Source organism: Crocuta crocuta, unplaced genomic scaffold, assembly GCF_008692635.1.
Source record: "Crocuta crocuta isolate KB4526 unplaced genomic scaffold, BGI_CrCroc_1.0 scaffold25, whole genome shotgun sequence".
Lineage (NCBI taxonomy): Eukaryota > Metazoa > Chordata > Mammalia > Carnivora > Hyaenidae > Crocuta > Crocuta crocuta.
This window is the reverse complement of record NW_027532015.1, coordinates 9,833,955-9,853,105: the sequence shown is the minus strand read 5'-3', so window position 1 is coordinate 9,853,105 and position 19,151 is coordinate 9,833,955. Positions and strand designations below refer to the sequence as shown.

The window sequence follows — 19,151 nt, the reverse complement described above, 5'->3', positions numbered from 1 at the left end:
TCCGCTTCGGACGTGGGTTCCGTCGTCCTTCCGCTTCGGATGTGGGTTCCGTAGGTACAGGAAAACTGTGAGTGCTCTTTCTGAAGGTGGGGCTAGGTGGTGAGAGGAGAAACGTTTCAAATCTAACAGTACATTTAGAAAGTTCTGTTGCTAATAGACTTTATATAGGATATATCTCTTTATTAGTTTCACAGTATAAAAATAATTAAAATAATAGTTTATGGATAAGATAGAACTCAAAATAGTTCTTTATCATAAGTGAAGTGTAAAATCACATTTATAAAGGGACTCAGCAAGAGTGTATTATTATCTAAACCGCATAACAGGTAGAGTAAGTCTACTGCACAGTGAGAGCCCGCCTGCCTGTGCTGTAATGTTTAGATTACAGTTAGGAAACTGTACTGTTTTTGCTGCCAATATTTCATGTTGAAGATGAGAAGAAATGACCTACTGCCACTAAATTTTTCTAGAATTAAATCTAGAATTGAAGCATATCATAGTATGGATATAGTAAACTAGTGTTAAATGTGGGGTTTTTCTCTGTTTTTGATCAGGATAAGCATAGCTAAAACATCCTTAAATTCCAGTATTAAATCACTTCTGAGACTTTAAATTATTCTGTTGTAATTTTAAGGATATTTATTTTCCTGATTTTGTGAAAAATCCTGAAGCCTTTTTTAAATTTGATTTTTTATTTTATGGTGTCTTTGAGGAAAGCCATTTTTAAACAGTAGTGTGGTACTCAGATATAATATTCCAGAAAGTTATTTCATTCCAGTAGAACAGTCTGGGTAAGATGTAGGAGCTTAATTTGTTGTGCTTAAAGTATTTTAAATTGTTGGGACACCTGGGTGGCTCAGTTGGTTAAGTGTCTGAATCTTGATTTCAGTTTAGGTCATGATCTCACCATTGTAAGATCGAGCCCCACACTAACAGCACAGAGGCTGCTTGGGATTCTCTCCCCCTCTCTCTATTCCTCCCCCGCTCACTTTCTCACTCTCTCTCTCTCTCTCAAAATAAATAAACTCGAAGATATTTTAAATTATTGTATGTGAAGGAAAAGGATGTACTGACTGAAAATTTACAGTTGCAAATTGTGTTTTAACTTGGGGTATGCATTTGTCTAAAATTTAAAAACCTGTAATCTTACTCTAAGTTTCTGATCTTATACTGTAGAATTAGATCTGGTTGTTTTGTTTTTTTTTTTTTACACAGTATGTTCTGAGTGATACTATTTTAGGATTAATGATTTCTCTAATTTCATTTTTTTAATATTTGATAGAAGAAAAATGAAATGGGAATAAATTAAAATCCTAAATTGTGATTAGGAATTCCTGATCATAAGAGGTTCCCCATTCTGTTTTTAGAAGGTCTAATAGTATATTGACCGTTATCTTGAAATACGATGTGATGCTTACTATAGATAGTTGGATGTGTTATCTTTATATTCTTGATTATTTTGATTTTTAGAGCTAAATTGTCCTTTCAGGTTATTATGAGTATGTTTCTTCAAAATTTTGTAAACATTGGATTTTCTGAAAACCTTGGGTTGTGGTAGAGCAATTTTTACAAGATTTCACTGATACATCTACTGAAATGAGTGTAATTTTTTAAATATAAAATGATTATTAGGATTATTTGCACTTAAGCATACACTTCTTGTGAGTCCAAAATCTTAAGCTTTGTACCTGATTTAATTTTAGCTTAAGAAACAGTTGGGTGATAATGAAGCTATTACTCAAGAAATAGTTGGTTCTGCCCACTTGGAGAATTATGCTTTGAAAATGTTTCTGTATGCAGATAATGAAGATCGTGCTGGACGATTTCACAAGTAAGTAAAGTGAAAGAAAAATTAAATTAAAACTACTGTGTAACTGGAATGATTCAGTTTTCCATTGAATACTTTCACACCTCTTGATTAATGATTTAGATTTTTTTTTTTTTTTGGTATTTACTTCTAGAATCTCAGAATGATTTTGTACAAGAGCAATGCTGCCTTTTTGGAGAAAATTGCTGAAGGAAGAATACCAAGGGCAGACTTATTTTTTCAGTAAATATACTGCAAATAGCCATTCTTTAACATCTGGTAAAATCTAAGAGTTGATTTTAGCCAACAACAGCCTGGTGCAGTGAGACTGATTTTTTTTTTTTTTAATCCCCACAACCTGCCAATATAAATGATTTATCATTATTTTTATTTTTATTTATTTTTTTAACAGTTATGTTAGAGAGAGAGAGACAGATAGAGCATGAGTGGGAAAGAAGAGAGACAGAGGGAGATACAGAATTTGAAGCAGGCTCCAGGCTCTGAGCTTTCAGTACACAGCCCAATGTGGGGCTTGAACTCACAGACTGTGAGGTCATGACCCAAGCCGAAGCCCAACACTCAACGGACTGAACCACCCAGGCGCCCCAAAATGATTTGTCATTATTAAAATAACACTTACATGCAAAACATGCTCATGGCTTGATACGGATTTAGATGATACTATAATTGCATTTTTTAATGAAAAATATACTGTAAAACTTTGCTATAGTATATTTACTTATGACTGTTGTTACTTCCCCCAATAACAGATTATAAAAGGAGTTTTGTTGTGTTCTTGAAATCTGATTTTATTTAAAACATTAATTTTGGAGTGCTTTTATAAACACTGGAATTTTTTTTTCTTATAGTTAGATGACTAAATCTGCAGTAATGGTTTTCATTGAACTCAACCAGCTCTCTCTTCTTTTTCAGAAACATGATCAAGTCCTTCTATACTGCAAGCCTTTTAATAGATGTCATAACAGTGTTTGGAGAACTCACTGACGAAGTGAGTATGCATTCATTCTTGTTTTATTAGCTGAAGACCACTGTTGTCACTCTATTGGTTTTGTTACTGGGTTGGTTACTTACAGCAACATGTCTGGCAGAAGTGTCAGATAAGCAAAAAATGTTCCACTGGCTACGTTTGTAAAAGTAAGAAGATGAAATAATTGTTAGTAATATATTTTATTTTTAATAGTATATGTTCTTTAAATCTAGTGTGTATTTTACAGTTTAGCAAATGCACAGCTACTGTACTGGGTAGCACAAGCTTAGGGTTTGATTTTTATTAGGTGTTTAAGTATTATTAATTCCGTATGCTATTAAATTTCTACATTGTTAATTTCATACATATACTGGAGGCAGAGACTTTTAGGACTTTTTTCCTTTCATTTCTAGTCAGAAATATTATGATTTGTCTCAATGTAAAGTACCCATAGAATTTGATATTTTCTGAGATACTTCATATCTATTTTGTTATTTAGTTTCTCATAACCTCTAAAGTAAGTAGAGCATATATTCATTTTATACATAAGCAAATTGAGGCTAAGTGACAGAGTTATTGCTGTGAGTTCTGTGGTGTTTTCACTGTAGCAGACTTTACCATTGGTGTGGAAAATGTGCTTTTTGAAAGGGGAGATATTAATCTAGAAATAGAAAAAAACACAACTACAAATGATACTGATAAAAGCATGTTATATTAGTGATTTGGAATTTATGAAGAACGTTGCTTTCTGTGATGTTTTTTCCAAATGATGAGCAGTTCATAGTAAAGTTCCAAACAAAATATTATCTATGAGATGTTTGCATTTTCATAAAACAATATAGCAAAACTGTGCAAAACATTATGTTTAAAATTTTTTTTAATGTTTATTTTTGAGAGAGACAAGAGTGAGCAGGGGAGGGGCAGAGAGAGAGGGAGACACAGAATCCAAAGAACACTCCAGGCTCTGAGGTGTCAGCACAGAGCTGGACGCAGAGCTTGAACTTATGGACCGTGAGATCATGACCTGAGCCGAAGTTAGAGGCTCGACCAACTGAGCCACCCGGGCACCCCACCGTTATTTATGTTTATACGTAAAATTAAGTTAAGCTCTGAGCTTGATGATATAAGATAGCTAGGTTTTTGCATTGGCAGAGATGTGCAGGACATTTCATGGTTGTGCCCAATGAAGAAGAGTTCTTTCTACTATATGGAATTGCACTGTCTCTTTTATTTCAAAACATCAAGCATCCCTGGCCTTGCCCACACAGCATTTCCCAATCATTCAGCTAGCCAGAAACCACCCCCAGATATTTCCAAAACAATGTCTAGGGTATGGGGCAATGCCCATTGTAAGTCAATGTTCTTTAGTTTCCTTGAGACAAAGTAGTATAAGAGAAAACAGACCTGGAGTGTGAAACCTGAAATGCTTCTCAGTGGGTATCCCTTTTCTGTATTCTGACGGCCCTATAGATCCGCTCTGTTTTAGCTCCCTTTCCCATCCTCTGTTCGTGCTGATCGGGTGTTCTTTTTCGTTTTCTGGTGGGCAGCACCATACTAGATAACTTGAGGATGCAAAGTGGTTTAAACATGATGGTAGAATAGTCATGTTTAAAGCTTAAGATAGTTGAGTATGGTTTTGGAGAGTACCAGGTGGGTGAAGGAGAATAATGAGACTTCACATTAAACAAATAAGTCATAAGATGGATCAGAAGGATGATAGAAGGCCTGGAATCTTCAGTTAGTGGATTTTCTGAATAAAGAACTCTACTCGGGTGTGCTTTGCATGCTAGGAATCTGTAGAATGGACTAGGGTGAAGAAGAACTGCAAGTCATTTGACGAAAGGACTTATTGTGGAACTTTGTACAAGATGAGTTTTTTATTTGAGGGAAAATGATATGTTCAGACAGATTATAAAATTTGAGGTGCAGGTATGGTATCCCCAAATAAATCAACACAAGACCCTTAGAAGTAAAGAGAAGATGGGGCACCTGGGTGGCTCAGTTGGTTGAGCATCCAGCTTCAGCTCAGGTCATGATCTTACATTTGTGGGTTCGAGCCCCTCATGAAGTTCTGTGCTGACAGCTCAGAGCCTGGAGCTTGCTTCAGATCCTGTGTCTCTCTCTCTTTGCCCCTCCCCTGTTCGTGCTCTGTCTCTCAAAAAAAATAAAACGTTAAGAAAAAAAAAAGGAATAAAGACAAGAATCTGTAAAATAGAGGTGACAATTCAAGTTAGATTAGACAAACACTCAGGGGAGAGGATAGTTTGAAAGAGTGGATGGTCAGGTAAACATCCTAGTAAACGCTTATATTGAAAATACAAGAGGAAGGCGTGAATAAAGAAATAGAGAAGTGTAGAAACTCAAGATATGAGAGGAGAAGATCATGATAAAGCAGAAAAGTAGATCGAATTTGTCCAATACTTTCAAGAGAACTGGCCTTGCCTCTCCCTCTTGCACTTAGGAAAGCTGCTTTTGTTCACCTATTTCAGAAGCAAGACCACAGTCCTTTGAACTTATAAATGCCGACCATGAGTTTCACCGATAGTTGATAAAATAATAATATAGGAAAAAAAACCCAAAATATCCCGAAGTCTTAAGTGAGTAGTTCAGGGTGGGTTTTTTTTTTTTTTAACTTAAAAGATACATGAATACTTGCACATATATTAGCATGAGGTTCATCTGTGTTTCAGAAGGAAAATCTAGGTTTACATTTAGGTATCCTTAACAAAGAACAGCTTCCTTACTTATTTGAATATAGTAACGAGGGCAGGGACTCTGAACAGGGCAAATGGGAGGGCTTCAAAAGGAGTTAGAGGAGATTGTTTAGATACTGAAGAATATACGTAGCAACAGAGTAAAGACACATTTTCCCAAAATATTGACATTCTTTTCTTTCCCTCTCTCACCACCCAACCTGCTACCTAAGTTCTTCTGCCTTGCACTGGTACTAGACTGAAATAGCGTCTGTGTGGTGGCTAAAGGATCCAGGAGCTGGGGGGCTCTGCGATGATACAGAGAAAAGCAATTAGGCATTCTAAGCCAGCCTGAAAAGGAAATGTTGTTAGTTATTTGATTGGGCTGAGTTTTATCCTTTGGGCCTTCGCCATGTAAATCATGTTATTGCTTGATTGATTAAAAGCAACCTTATTTTTTAAGTTTGTTTATAGAGAGACAGAGAGAAAAAGCACCAGTGGGGGAAGGGCAGAGAGAGAGAGAATCCCAGACAGGCTCCACACTGTCAGTGCGGAGCCTGATGTGGGGCTCAAACCCACATACTATGAGATCATGACCTGAGCCAAAGTCAATTCAGGCCCTTAACTGACTGAGCCACCCAGGTATCCCAGTTGTGCACATTTAAATTAGGAAATGTGTGTACACACAATGTGCAATTTTATGTATGGGCTTTTCAAGTGACTTACATATGTTCGTTATAACATGCAGAGTTTGTATCTCCATTGAAAGTTGTGCATATCAAAATCTACAAACTGCTTGACACACAGTGCTGACATTTTTCATATTCATTATCATCCAGTAATCTTATTCTTATATGACTTGTGAACTGATTTTTGACCGTGAACTAATAAGGTTGACTAAATACAGAAAGCCAACAAAGAAAGTAAAATAAGAGTGAGACTGTCCACCTGCCATTAACATAATGCCCAGGCCAACCAGTTTATCAGTGTACTTGAGAATTCTCTTTTCTCTTATTTTTAATGTTGGATATTTGTTTCATACTTTTCCGTGTCTGGTAATGGCATCTTCGTCATTATTACTGAGATTTAGATTTTTCAGAATAATGGTTTGAAATGTCAGATAACTGTAGGTAAAGCTCCACTGAGTGCAATAGGGAGCAGTCCACTCTGGCTGGGACTTTACCAGCTGTCACTAGTACAGGGGTGATTAGCGTCAATCCTCCCCAAAGGTCTTCGTGGTTGTTCTAAGAAAATCTAGGGCTTGTGCTTTAAAACAAGACACTAACTCTTATAACATTTCTTATTTCTAAATAGCTGTTAAAAAGATGAGCTGTTTTAGGGGTGCCTAGGTGGTTCAGTCAATTAAGCATCCTGATTTCCGCTCAGGTAATGATCTCACGGTCTGTGAGGTTGAGCCCCGCATCAGGCCATGTGCTGACAGGTCAGAGCCTTCTGTGTTTCCCTCTCTCTCTGCTCATGTTCTGTCTGTCTCCCTCTCAGAAACTGAATAAAACATTAAAAAAAAAATTTTTTTTTAAAGATGAACTGTTTTAAAAGCTGTGGGTATAAACTGGCTACTTGAAGCATTTAGCAGTTTTAACTCATTCCCTGCTTTGCACTTCCACTGTAGTTTCATCCACTTGGAAAACACTAGCAGAGACACAGACTGGAAATAGGTGGGAAAAGAATGAGTTTAAGGGTATCAGGCAGGCAGACTTGACTCCTGTAGGTATAGTTTGGGATTCTGTAACTTGTTCATGTATAAAGGTGAGTGCAGTGCTTTATTTAACTTCATAATATGCCAGAGCTTTTTAACAAAGCTGAAACTTTCCTCAAAAATACTTGTTTTCCCTTGCTTCTCAAAGAATGCTGTTTTAAGAAATGCTAAACTCCATAACAACACAGTGGGGAGGAAAAAGGCATTATAATTGTCTCATAATTTTATTTTGTGTATTTTTAAATTATCTTACTTTTAATTTTATCATCTTTACAGACAAGGGAATGGTAGTTTTTAAATTAATGCTTTTTAAAGTTCTTAAAATGTTGCTTTTTTCCCCCTTTTTTTGGCTATCAGTCCTGAAAATTTATTTTAAAAGAAAAGAGATAGTGGTTGTCAGAGGCAAGCCACACTCAACTCCAAACCAAGAAGTCATTTGACCTCTTTGGACTTGGTTTTTCTTCTGTAAAGTGGGAAGCCGGGTCCACCGGTCTGTGAGTTTATGTGCCACTGTGGCAGAGGTGATGGGAAAAGGAGAATGAAAAACCAAGATGAAAAAGCAGACGAATAAAGGAGAGAAGCAAAGCAAAAATAGTTTTAGGTTAGAGGTTATAGAAAGAGGGGTGAAAAAACTAACTTACGTAGTTACATAAATGAAAGTGGGATGTAGACCCACTGAAAATATCACCAAGTACAAATTTCTAGTAGGAGGAAGGGAGAGGAAAGTGAGCATTATCTGATCCTTGTAATACAGAGAGTGGGCAGGCTGAACACCGGGGCCTTCCGTATGACATTCGTATGTGAACATTTCAAGTTTTCTAAGTAGGCTCTTTTTATTTGACATCCAGTCTTTTTTTTTAAAAGGTCCAAAAGCTACATTACTGCAATGCACCTGAATAGTGTACTTTCCTATTCGGGGCTCTCTTTACCTACAACACACTCTCCTCTGTTACTGTTTTAGTGAAGGACCTACCACGGACTTGTCACTTCTGGCATTGGAAGTCCAGACTCCTACCCATGCAACTTCTTACCAGTCCTATTTTGTGTTTGTCAGAGATAACTCTGTGTGGTTTGCCTGCTGGCCCAAGCCTTACTTTCTCTTTGAGTCTTAGGTACATTTCTCTTGCCTTTTATGAATTTCCCCATTCTCTCCAGACTTCACCTTTAGAGTCTTAACTGTAAGAATGTTACAGTGTAGGGGCACCGGGTGGCTTAGTCGGTTAAGCGTCCGACTTTCGCTTAGGTCATGATCTCGCGGTTCGTGGGTTCGAGCCCCGCGTCGGGCTCTGTGCTGACTGCCAGCTCGGAGCCTGGGGCCTATTTCGGAGTCTGTGTCTCCCTCTCTCTCTGGCCCTCCCCTGCTCACACTGTCTCTGTCTCTCTCTCTCTCTCTCTCTCTCCTAGAAATAAATAAAAATATTTAAAGAAAAAAAAAAAAGAATGTTACAGTGTAATGTATTGTCCATAAATTCTATGCATTATATTTTGGAGTAAATTATACTGCAAGTCCTTGCAGGGGGGACTTTGTCTCATTTTCCTCTTACATCTTCTTTGGCATTAAATGTAAATTTTCACCCTCAGGAAAATCTCAGAGTGAAAAACAGTGGCTGATTAATTGGTATTTCAGATGTTGCTATAGTTCAGCTTTTCATTTTTCTCTCGATAGGTGGAGATAAGTTTCAGACTTGTTGACACAGAACTTCTTTCCAACTCTTCTAAAATGTAATAGATCTCATTACTCACAGCATGTTTCTTGGTCAATTTCCTGATATTTTTCCTTTTAAGTTCAGATCATAGTTGCACAAAAGTAAAATCTGTATTTTCTTTAGTCTTCAACTAATTTTTTAAAACATTTTATCTGCCACTATTCTGTTTCTTTATTATCTCTGTTTTGGGTATACCTATTTCACTCTTTTAACTGTGCCTTCTATAATTCCATCTCAGTATTTCAATTTGTTGTTATATAAACTTCTAGCGTTTCTGTAGCTACATGGAAATCAGTGTCCCAGTTTTAGCACCAGAGTATGTATTAAGATGTTTAATTCTGTATTTTAAAGCAAAAGATGTTCAAAACATAAATACTTTATTTTCCTTCTATGGCATCTTGTGCAGTCTCTTCATGGCCAGTATTATTGATAGATTTCGATGGTATTTTAGATTTGTTTCATTTCTTGCAGTGTTGAGGAGTAGACATTTGCTCTTTTTCCTTCATAGTCTTTGGTTCAGGTTTAATACTGCAGTTTAGGAAGAAAATAAAAATCCCAGGTAAAAGTAATAATACTATTCTTACCTATGGAATTTCTGCTAATTTTGGGGGGAATCAAATGAATGTGGCATGTTACCCTCACAGAGCTTGTGTTCTGACTTGAAAAGAGAAGCAAAAGAACTAATTATGAGGCTGTATAGTGTAGTGATGATAAAGTACAGGGAAGAGATTCTATTCCCACCACTTCCCCAACACTGTGCCTACACAATTTAGATTAACCTTATTTCATCTTTTATAACTCTGAATTACAGTGAGAACACCAAGGGTCAGAAAATATAATTACCTTGTCCCCAGATGCTGTGGCCCAGAACAGAGAGTATTCTCAAAGTCTGATAAATATCCAGCTTTTTTTTTTTTTTACTTTGTTCTTTCCATTCTGTTGCAGACTGATAGTTCCGTAAACTACAAATAATAATTAAATAAATAGCTAGAAGAGCAAAACTTAAAGAAGACGTTTAAGGGGCTCCTGATTTTGGCTCAGGTCAGGATCCCAGGATCGTGGGCTTGATCTTGGTGTTGTGATCCACACTGAGCCGAGCATGGTGCCTGCTTGAGATTCTCTTTCTCCCTCCCTCTGCCTCCTTCCCTGCTTACAAGCTTTCTCTCTAAAATAAAAATTAAAAACAAAATTTTTTTTAAAGACATATAAAGTACAAGCCTAATTTGTTACAAGTTTCCTAAATATTCTCAGTTTCTGTACTATCTTGTCACAAACTGGTAAGCAGTTTGCACACCAGTACTGGGTATCTTTTGATGGGCACTGATCTAGAGCCCTCTCTGGGAGTCCCCGGGGAGTCCTGTTTATATCTGAATCTGACTCTCCTTGCTCAGAAAACAGAGCTTGGCCACATTACTGCAGTTGTATATATGAATAGCAGGCTGGGAAGGAGGTAATCTATCTAAAGTATCCATTTGCACTGGAAGGTTCTAAATTAAGCAACATCTTATTGCTAACCTAGAAAACCATGGTAGAACAGTACCTACACCATACCTTAGGTTTTTATACTTTTACTGTATCTATACTGAAGGTCTCAGCAATTATAATAACAAACAAAAATATGAGAGTAGTATCTCTCTTACTAGACTAGGAATTCTACATATTTTCTGTTTGTTTCTATATAGTAATTGCAAAGAAGTGTCATACACCTAATACTCGATTAATTGTGAATGAATGGAGTATGTTTGCATGTAGTGTTAGTATAATGTGACTAAGAATGCTACAAGCATTGGCTTCAAAATTCCACATGCCACTTCATGGTGTTACTTTGGCAAGTTATTTGACTTCGGTAAGCCTGTTCCAATGTCTGTAAGGGAAAGAAAATTGTAATAGCTATTCTTCAAGTTTTTCTAGACTTAAATGAAAAACTGTGCGTAAAGCTTTTAGCAAAGTACCTGGCATATAGTAAATGCTTAAAAATCATTAGTTTTTTCACTTCTAGATGGGTAATGTTGTACTGTACTATATTTAGAAACATCAGCAAATACATGAAAATTTTAATGGAAACTGTCCTAAATCGCTCAGTTTTATATATTTACTTAAGAAGAATTTACTTAGAAATTAATAGTTTAATATATTATATATTATAATATACTACTATGTTTGGAGATCCAGCATGTGCAGTTGGAGTCCCAAGAAAGAGAGTAGAAAGAAAATATAGAAGAAAAATACTTAAAGAAATAAATGACCATGGGTTTTCTAAAATGAATCCAACAAGGTCAGTGAACCCTAAGTAAAATAGACGCAAAGAAAACCATTCCTGAGAACATTATAGCCAAACCAGTGAAGTTCAGCGATGGGAAAGAAAGTCTTGAGAGAGCAGTCATGGGAAACTATGTTATATACAAGGTAACAGTGCTTTGAAAGATAGTTGACTTCTCATTTTTTAAAAAAAGTAGTGACAAAAAGACAGTGAAATTGACATATTTAAAGTACTGAAAGAAAAAAAGGAAGATAGAGGAAGAAAAAAAACCCTGTCAATTTATTCTTTGTAGGTCAAAGCTATCCTTCAAAACATGAAGGTAAAATAAAGGACATTTTCAGGCAGATTAACTCAGTGCTAGCAAATCTGCTTTGAAGACCTAAAGAACAGCAGAAAGGAAGTTTTTTAGGCTGAAGGAAAACAACACCAGATGGCAACTTGGATTTACAGGAAAGAATGAAGTACACTAGACATAGTATACCTAAGTAAATATATCTAAAAAACTATATATTTTCTCTCTTCCTTCATTTCTTTAAAAGATAATGCTTGTTTAAGTAAAAATTATTATACCTATATATATTTGGTAAACCCAAAAGAAGGCAGATAAAGGGAAGAGAGGAAAATAAAAACAGATGGGACTAATATAAAACAATTTAGCAGATTTTAGGTCTAAATACAACTATATCAGTACATACTGTAAATGTACATACTGTTAGATTAACATTCTAAAAGTAAAGATTGTCAGACTATATAAAAAAGCAAGCTATAATTTTTTGCTGTTTACAAGAGATACTTTTTAAGTACAGAAACATGTTTTGAAAATGAAAGCACAGAAAAAATATTGAATGCAAATATTAAACAAAATTCCAAGTGAGATATTAATATTAGACAAAGCAAACTTCTAAGAAGATGTGTTAGTAGAGGTAAAATGGGACATTTTATAACAATAAAGGTTCAGTTCATCAATAAGGTATTATAGATGTGTGCATAATAAGTTTTAAGCTATATAAAACAAAAATTGACAGAAATAAAAATATAGAAAAATTCATAATCAGTTTCAGATATTAACACCCCTAGTCATCATTACTATGAGTAGTTTAAAAACAGTAAAATTAATAAAGACTGGCCAAATATTGGTTAGAATGTAGAAAAACAAGAGCTGCGTACATTGCTTGGTGAAAATGATAAATGTTATAACCACTTGGGGAAAAGATTTGGCAGATCTTTATGAAGTTAAATATACACCTACCCTGTTGCCCAGCAATTCCTCCTTGGTATGTATCCAAGAGAAATGAAAACTTATGTCCAGAAAAAGACTTGTTCAAGACAGCTCATAGGAACTTTATTCATAATAGCCCAAAGCTGGAAACATCCCAGATGTCTACCAACCTATGAATCGATAAATGAATTGTGCTGTTACTGAGATGTAAAAAGGCACCACGGAAATACCCTGCAACACAGATGAATCTTAAAGAGATTATGCTGAGCAGAATAAGACTTGAAAGAACACGAACTGTGATTCCTTTCATATAAAGTAGTACAATATACGAATTTATTATAGTGGAAAAGTTATGAATTGTGTCTCTATGAGTGGCAAGGGAAAAAGACATTGAGGAAACTTCTGGGGAACTAGAAGTATTCTATTTGATAGGAGTATGTTTTATATAGGTATATCTGTTTGTCAAAACTCCTTATATACAAGATTTACGCATCTCAAGGTATATCACTATTAGTGCAAAAAATAGTTAAATATTGAACTGTGGTTTGTAAGTTTGGTTTTAATGGTATTGGGTTGGCATTTCTAAAATTGCTTACTCTGTAATCCTAGGATTGAGCAAATGAGTAGAAATATATTGGGAGAGCCAGTTTTCTCACTTGTGGGGAAAGAAGTTACAATAGGATGGGAGAAGACTGGATTGTATTATGGTGTTGGATTAGAATTGGAAATGTCCATACTATATGGCTTTTTAAATATGTTACATAAATAGAGCAAAATAGATACATGTAGTATAGTAATTGGGTAGTAATATAGGTAGTATATATAGTATAAATGTTTGTGTGTACAATCTATGTATCTGTGTACATACATATAACATACGTACATAGATGTGTGGATACATGCATATAAAATATAGTTCTTATATCTCTGTACTGCCGGGACCTAGAAGCAATGACTCACTAATAGCAAGAGAGCACCCCACTGTCTGATTTGGGGTTCTAAGTACTGTTCATCTATAAAAGGAACCAGGACTTTTAGAGAAAGGCTGCATCTAGGACTGGGTCAGGGAAGACACTAGATGACGCTGACCCTTCATCTTGTGCTAGAAAGTACAATATTTGATGATGATTATGTATGATCTTGGGGGCGTGTCAAAAGGATCCAGAAACCAACTGGAAAGGGTTTCCACTGTCTACGTCAGGGACAATTTTGAGAATCAAAATGAGAATGATATTAATGATGACTCAATGAATAAAATAAGAATTGGTCGGTCTGTACTGAAACATACAATGAAATACATGAATGAATGAATGAATGAATGATGGAAAAACAGAGAAAGCCTGTACAGTAGAATTCTAAAATAGAAATAATAATGAAGGTAGAACTAATGGGGTTTAAAAACAATGGGTGAGAGGTTGATGAAGAGGGAGGTATTTATATTAGTTTCTAAATGCCTCCCCTCAAATACTGTATTAATTTTAAAAGGGAAAAATAGTCTCAATGGAGAAACCTGTCTGACATCACTTTAACCAAGTCATCGAACCTAATGCAACCAGTATTGGGACCAACCAATACCATATGCCTTCTAATAAGATGAAGCGAGAAAGACAAACATCACTTAATTGCTATTCCTGCTAAAAATGTATAACCTGAACCTAATCGTGAGGAGATACCAGACAAATCCTAATAAATAGATGCTTTACAACTTAGACTGGTATTTATTTTTAATGTCAGGGTTGCAAAGGCTGGCTGTTCCAAATTAAAGACTAAAAAGACATGGCAACTAAATGATGTAAGCTTCTTAAATTATATACACCCAGAAGAAGAATAACTACTGGGGTATTACTGATAAAATTGACAGAATTTGTTGAGCCTGTGCATTAGAGAATGTAAGTGTTAAATGTCCTAATAACCATCGTGTATGAGATTGTCCTTGATCTTAGAAAATGCACAATGGAAGGGTAAGGGGCACAGTGACTTCTGACTTACTCCTAAATGGTACAGGAAAAAATGCATTTATATAAACACACAATCTGCATATTAATATATGTATAATATTAATATATTAATGAATTGATAAAATGTAAACAGTTGGGGAATCTACATGAGAGGTATATGAGAGAGTATTTGTAAAACTTTTTTGTAAGTTCATGAAATTGTATAACTTCTTTCACAAAACTACGTCTGTGTCTCTATATATATATGTATATTTTAAGATAATTTTGGTTCTTTCTTACCCCAGTGGATTAAGTATTAAACAGTTAATAATCATATGTTCTTTAAAAATCTTTTGGCTAATTTGAATGTAAATTCCAAATATTATAAAACTAGAGTAGTTAAATTTAAGTATTTACATATTATAGTTTTGTATATTTATATAAGTATGTGTAAATGTAAATGTTTATGTATTATAGGTATGATTTTTTTGGTACAGCTTTGTTAAAATTCTAGTTGCTTTGAAAAATATATAAAATGTTTTATAAAAATGTTGAATAAATCCCCATTAGTAATACAGGTAATTTGTGTACATGTAATTTGTGATTATAAATACTTCAATATTTGAGTCATTGTGGTATTAAATTTGTTGAATGTGTGTTTTTCAAGCATTTCTCATTGTATTTTATCCAGTGTTCCTGGGAATTTAATAGAGCTCTTGTTTCTATACTATATTTGGGAGGATTGAGGGACCAAGTTAGAGATCATTCTTTTGTATCATTAACTGCTTTGAAATGTTATGAAGGCTATGGATTCTCTCCCTTGCATTTGTGCATCACATTTTTGCATACAATTCTGGGAGTTTCACAGATGCCCTCTACCCTAACCACTGACCCTTCTTTGCAAGCCCAAGTCAAACTGCATACTCTAGTGTAATATTCACATTTATTCATTAGTGAAAAATGTTTTCCAGTTAAGTGTTTTTCGTAGTATGGCTCCAAGACAGCCCCCTTCAGAATCATTTGGGGTATTTGATTCTAAAAAACATTTAGTTTAGAATCTACTGTCCTTTCATTCATCAAATATTTAGTAAGCTCTACTGTATATCAAACATGGTTCTAGGCACAAATAATGCAGCAGTGAATAAAATCCCTGTCCTCCTAGGAATCACATTTCTCTGGTGGAGACAGACAATGAAAAAAATAATAAATAAAATACATAGTATGTCAGATGACAAGTGCCATGGAGAAACTCAAAGTAGAGATAGGAAGTTCTATTATAGAAGGTGGTTGGGATGGCCTCATGTTTAGCAACATTTATCAATGCCTTGAAGAAGATAAAGGGAATGAAATACAGAGATGTTCCAGAACAGGCAAGAGAAAGTGCAACCCTTTTGAAATAGTAAAGGGGGTCTGTTCAAATTCAGGGAGTAGCAGTGAAGACTGGCTGACTCTGGAGTGAGAGAGATTAATAGGAAGTGAGGGTAGGGAAGGAGGAATTCAATGAGGATTGATAGGATTTAAGTGCTATTTTTTAAGTATTTCTTTTACTCTAATGGGCAAGGGCAGAAGTAGGGAGACCCATTAGTTCATTGTCAAATAAAGTGAGAAGTGATAGTGGCTCAGACCAGAATTTGCAGTAGTGGACCCTGAGAAGTGGCTGGACTCTGGATCTATTTTGAATGGAGAGCTAACAGACTCTAAAAGATTCATTGGTAGGTTGTAAGATAAATAAAAGTGACTCCAGTGTTTTGGGCTTGAACAACTATGGGAATGGAGTTGCCATTTTCTAACATATGGAGGAACAAATTTAGTAGGAAAAGATCAGAAGTTGGTGTTGAACTTTGAATGTTTTCAACTATCAGCCATACAAGTGAAATGTTGAGGTGATTCAAGTCTGGAAGTTCACAAGAGAGAACTGAGCAGAAGGTATGAATTTGGGAGTTGGCCCCATAAGGTGATACTTAAAGCCATTAGAGTGGATGAGATCCTTCAGGTAAATTGTAGGAAGAGAAGGTAAGTCCAGGATCACCCTGCCAGGCAAAGAAAACCAGACAACCTTGATAACCAGGAAACCAAGTGAAAGGAAGTTGCAAGGAGGAGGAAGTGCTCAACTTTTCACTCTGATAGAGTCAAGTAAAATGACTTCTAAGCTCTGGACTTTGCAAGAGAAAAAGTAATCTGTAACGGAAACAAAAGCAAGAACTTGACTGGGTGGGTTCAAGACCAAAATCCAAGAGGAAGAATTGGAGCATTCTTTTTCAAAGTGGCTTTTTGGTATGCTAACAGAGAATGATTTTTGTCAGCTTTTCCATAGTTCTGCTAAGAATTTTTGTTATTATTATTATATCTTCATGTGGTTCTTCCATGCACCAGGTTTGAGAACCCCTGCTGTAGCCTCTGCTTGGTGTTTGCTAACCATTCTTCAGTGTAGCAAGTGCACATGATTTAAAAATTAAATGAGAATTCTACTTACCACTGCTGACTCTAGTGGCCCAAATTTGCAGTTGTCAGTGATTCTCATCAATTCCGTAACAAAACAGGAACTTAAAGGCCAAGGACAAAAGTAAAAGTTCTTTTTGTAATTCCTGTTTCCCAGAAAGGATGTCTAAGTAGCCAAAAGGAGTTAAAAGATCTCAAAAATATTGGCATCTTGAAAATTTCCTCTTAAAAATTGTTTTATATCTAGCATCCTCTATTTTAAAGAAAATTAAAAAGCAAATTCGTTTTGAGTTAACAACTGCCAAAATTTTCTGTGAAGTATTACATATTACAAGCTCCAGTTTGCAGGGGTGTCTTGAAAACAGTGCAAAATAAAAAACAAAATGTATGGATTTATCTGCTCTGGGGAAATTTTTTTGAATGTATTTACTAAAATGAAACCATTTTAGGTTAGCATAACGTTTTTAAACTTCACATCCTAATGAAGGAACCCAATGTGGTTTAAACATCTTTACAGTATTTGTGCTATGATATTAGGAATGGAGGAGCCTCCTGAAGTTAACACAATACAACTTAACCCAACTCAGTCTTTAGCATTAAATTACTTCAGGCCAAGAATAAGCTGCCCTAGTTTTAAAGCTAAAGAAGAAGTCAGATTAAACTTTCTTAAGCAGTTTATTCATTTTCTCTCAAAGGGGCCCTCTTTATATATACCAAAGTATAACCTATATTTAATATGCATTAAGTAGCTGACTAAACTTTTAAAGCCAGTTTTCCCTTATTTCATATAGTCCCATCCAAGTGGAAAATGGCAGTATTCTAATTGTAGCTTAGGGCAGCCCAGAATTGAGTGGTTGGCTTCACTGCAAAATAGTGCGACCTGGGTAAGTCATTGACTTTTGTACTGCCATTTCCTCATATTTATAACAATGGGATTGCAGAATCCTAAGAGAGAAAGGTGAAGAAAATATAACAGACTTCAGGTAATTCAGGTGCCACATTTAGTAATGGAAATTATTGCCCAGCTTTCCACTTTGGATTCCAAAGTTCTGACCTACCTTTGTTCATCCCCAGCACTTAGCATAGTGCTTGACTTGAATAAATGATAAATTATCTGTTGACTTGTAGGTAGTCAGGGATGTTGATAAGGGAGTAAACATTTGAACTGAGCCTAAGGAGTCTTTTGTCAGAAGAGGAAACCATGTTCCATAGGGAAACTAGCATGAGAAGACTGTAGCTGAGACAATCTTATATGGACTGTGGGGGAAATAGTAGGAAGTAGACTGAAGCAATATCCACAATGTGGAAGGCCTTGAATGCCAGGTTAAACTGTATTTACATTGATCCAGTCTTTTAATGTCTCAGAGCCTTGGAGTAAAATGTGACCTGTCTAAATTTCAAGGTTATTGTGAAAACCAAGTAAGAGAAAAATGTGTAAGTGCTTTACAACCTGTGAAATACTATAAAGATGTTAGTCTATGACTTTATTCTTATCTTCGATTTATCTTACCAGTCCCTAATATGTGTCTCCCATCCATGGGAGTCCCTAATATGTGTCTTCCATCCATGGCAAATTCACTTCTTAACCTTCATTCTCTAAACACTTCATTTATTTCTGCCTTTCTCCCCAGGATAATCTTACTACTATTTTCCATCTTTCACATCATACCCATTCTGCGAGGCCAAGCTAGAGTACTACTTACTTTATCAGTTGTCCATTATTATGGGTTTATTAAAGAAACAAGTTTAATAATTTCTACCTACTATATTTTTATAGTCATATTCATCTGTATTTTAGTTCTGTATCCATAGCAAGACGATCAGCTCTCTAAGAGCAGAAATAACCTATTGACTTGTTGTTTATCTCCCACATTGCCTGTGTGAAGGTCTTGACTAATAGGAATTATTTATGGAACCTAAAAAATGTTGAGGTTATCTGAGGTTATCTCCCAAATAGGGAGAAGTCACTGGAAATTTTAAGTAACTACCTTAGTTGGTGGCTTTCCTAGTATCTAATTATATGGAAACATAATTAATATTTAAAATTCTGTATGAATCCACATTAATTGAGCCCACCCATTTACAGTATCTGCCAGGACATGGTGCGGATGTTTATTTGGAGATGAGGGTAGAGGGTTAGTAAGTAGCCAAAGATGAGAGGGAAAGCAGGAGAACAGAGTGTCACAAAAACCAGGAATGGAAAATCTTTCACAAAGTTTAGAATGGTTTCATGCACTGCTGAGAGATTTGATAAGATGATGCCTAAAAGCGTCTGTTGGATTTGCCAGTGTGGAGAGTGCTGTTGGTGACACTGGCTGAGAGCATTCCTTAAGGGAACTAACGACTTAAGTGAGGTGGAGGCTGGAATATGTGGGCTCATTGCCA

General features: G+C 35.6%; 1 protein-coding gene across 2 annotated transcripts in view; it reads left to right on the top strand.

The window, feature by feature from the left end:
• Positions 1-19,151, top strand: part of VTA1 (vesicle trafficking 1) — a 62,437-nt gene that overhangs the window by 21,813 nt on the left and 21,473 nt on the right. For both annotated transcript variants that reach the window (XM_077776118.1, XM_077776120.1), the window contains 2 exons: positions 1,704-1,831; positions 2,741-2,816. In XM_077776118.1, the coding sequence (XP_077632244.1) occupies positions 1,704-1,831; positions 2,741-2,816 (204 nt within the window). The remainder of the gene's footprint in view (positions 1-1,703; positions 1,832-2,740; positions 2,817-19,151) is intronic.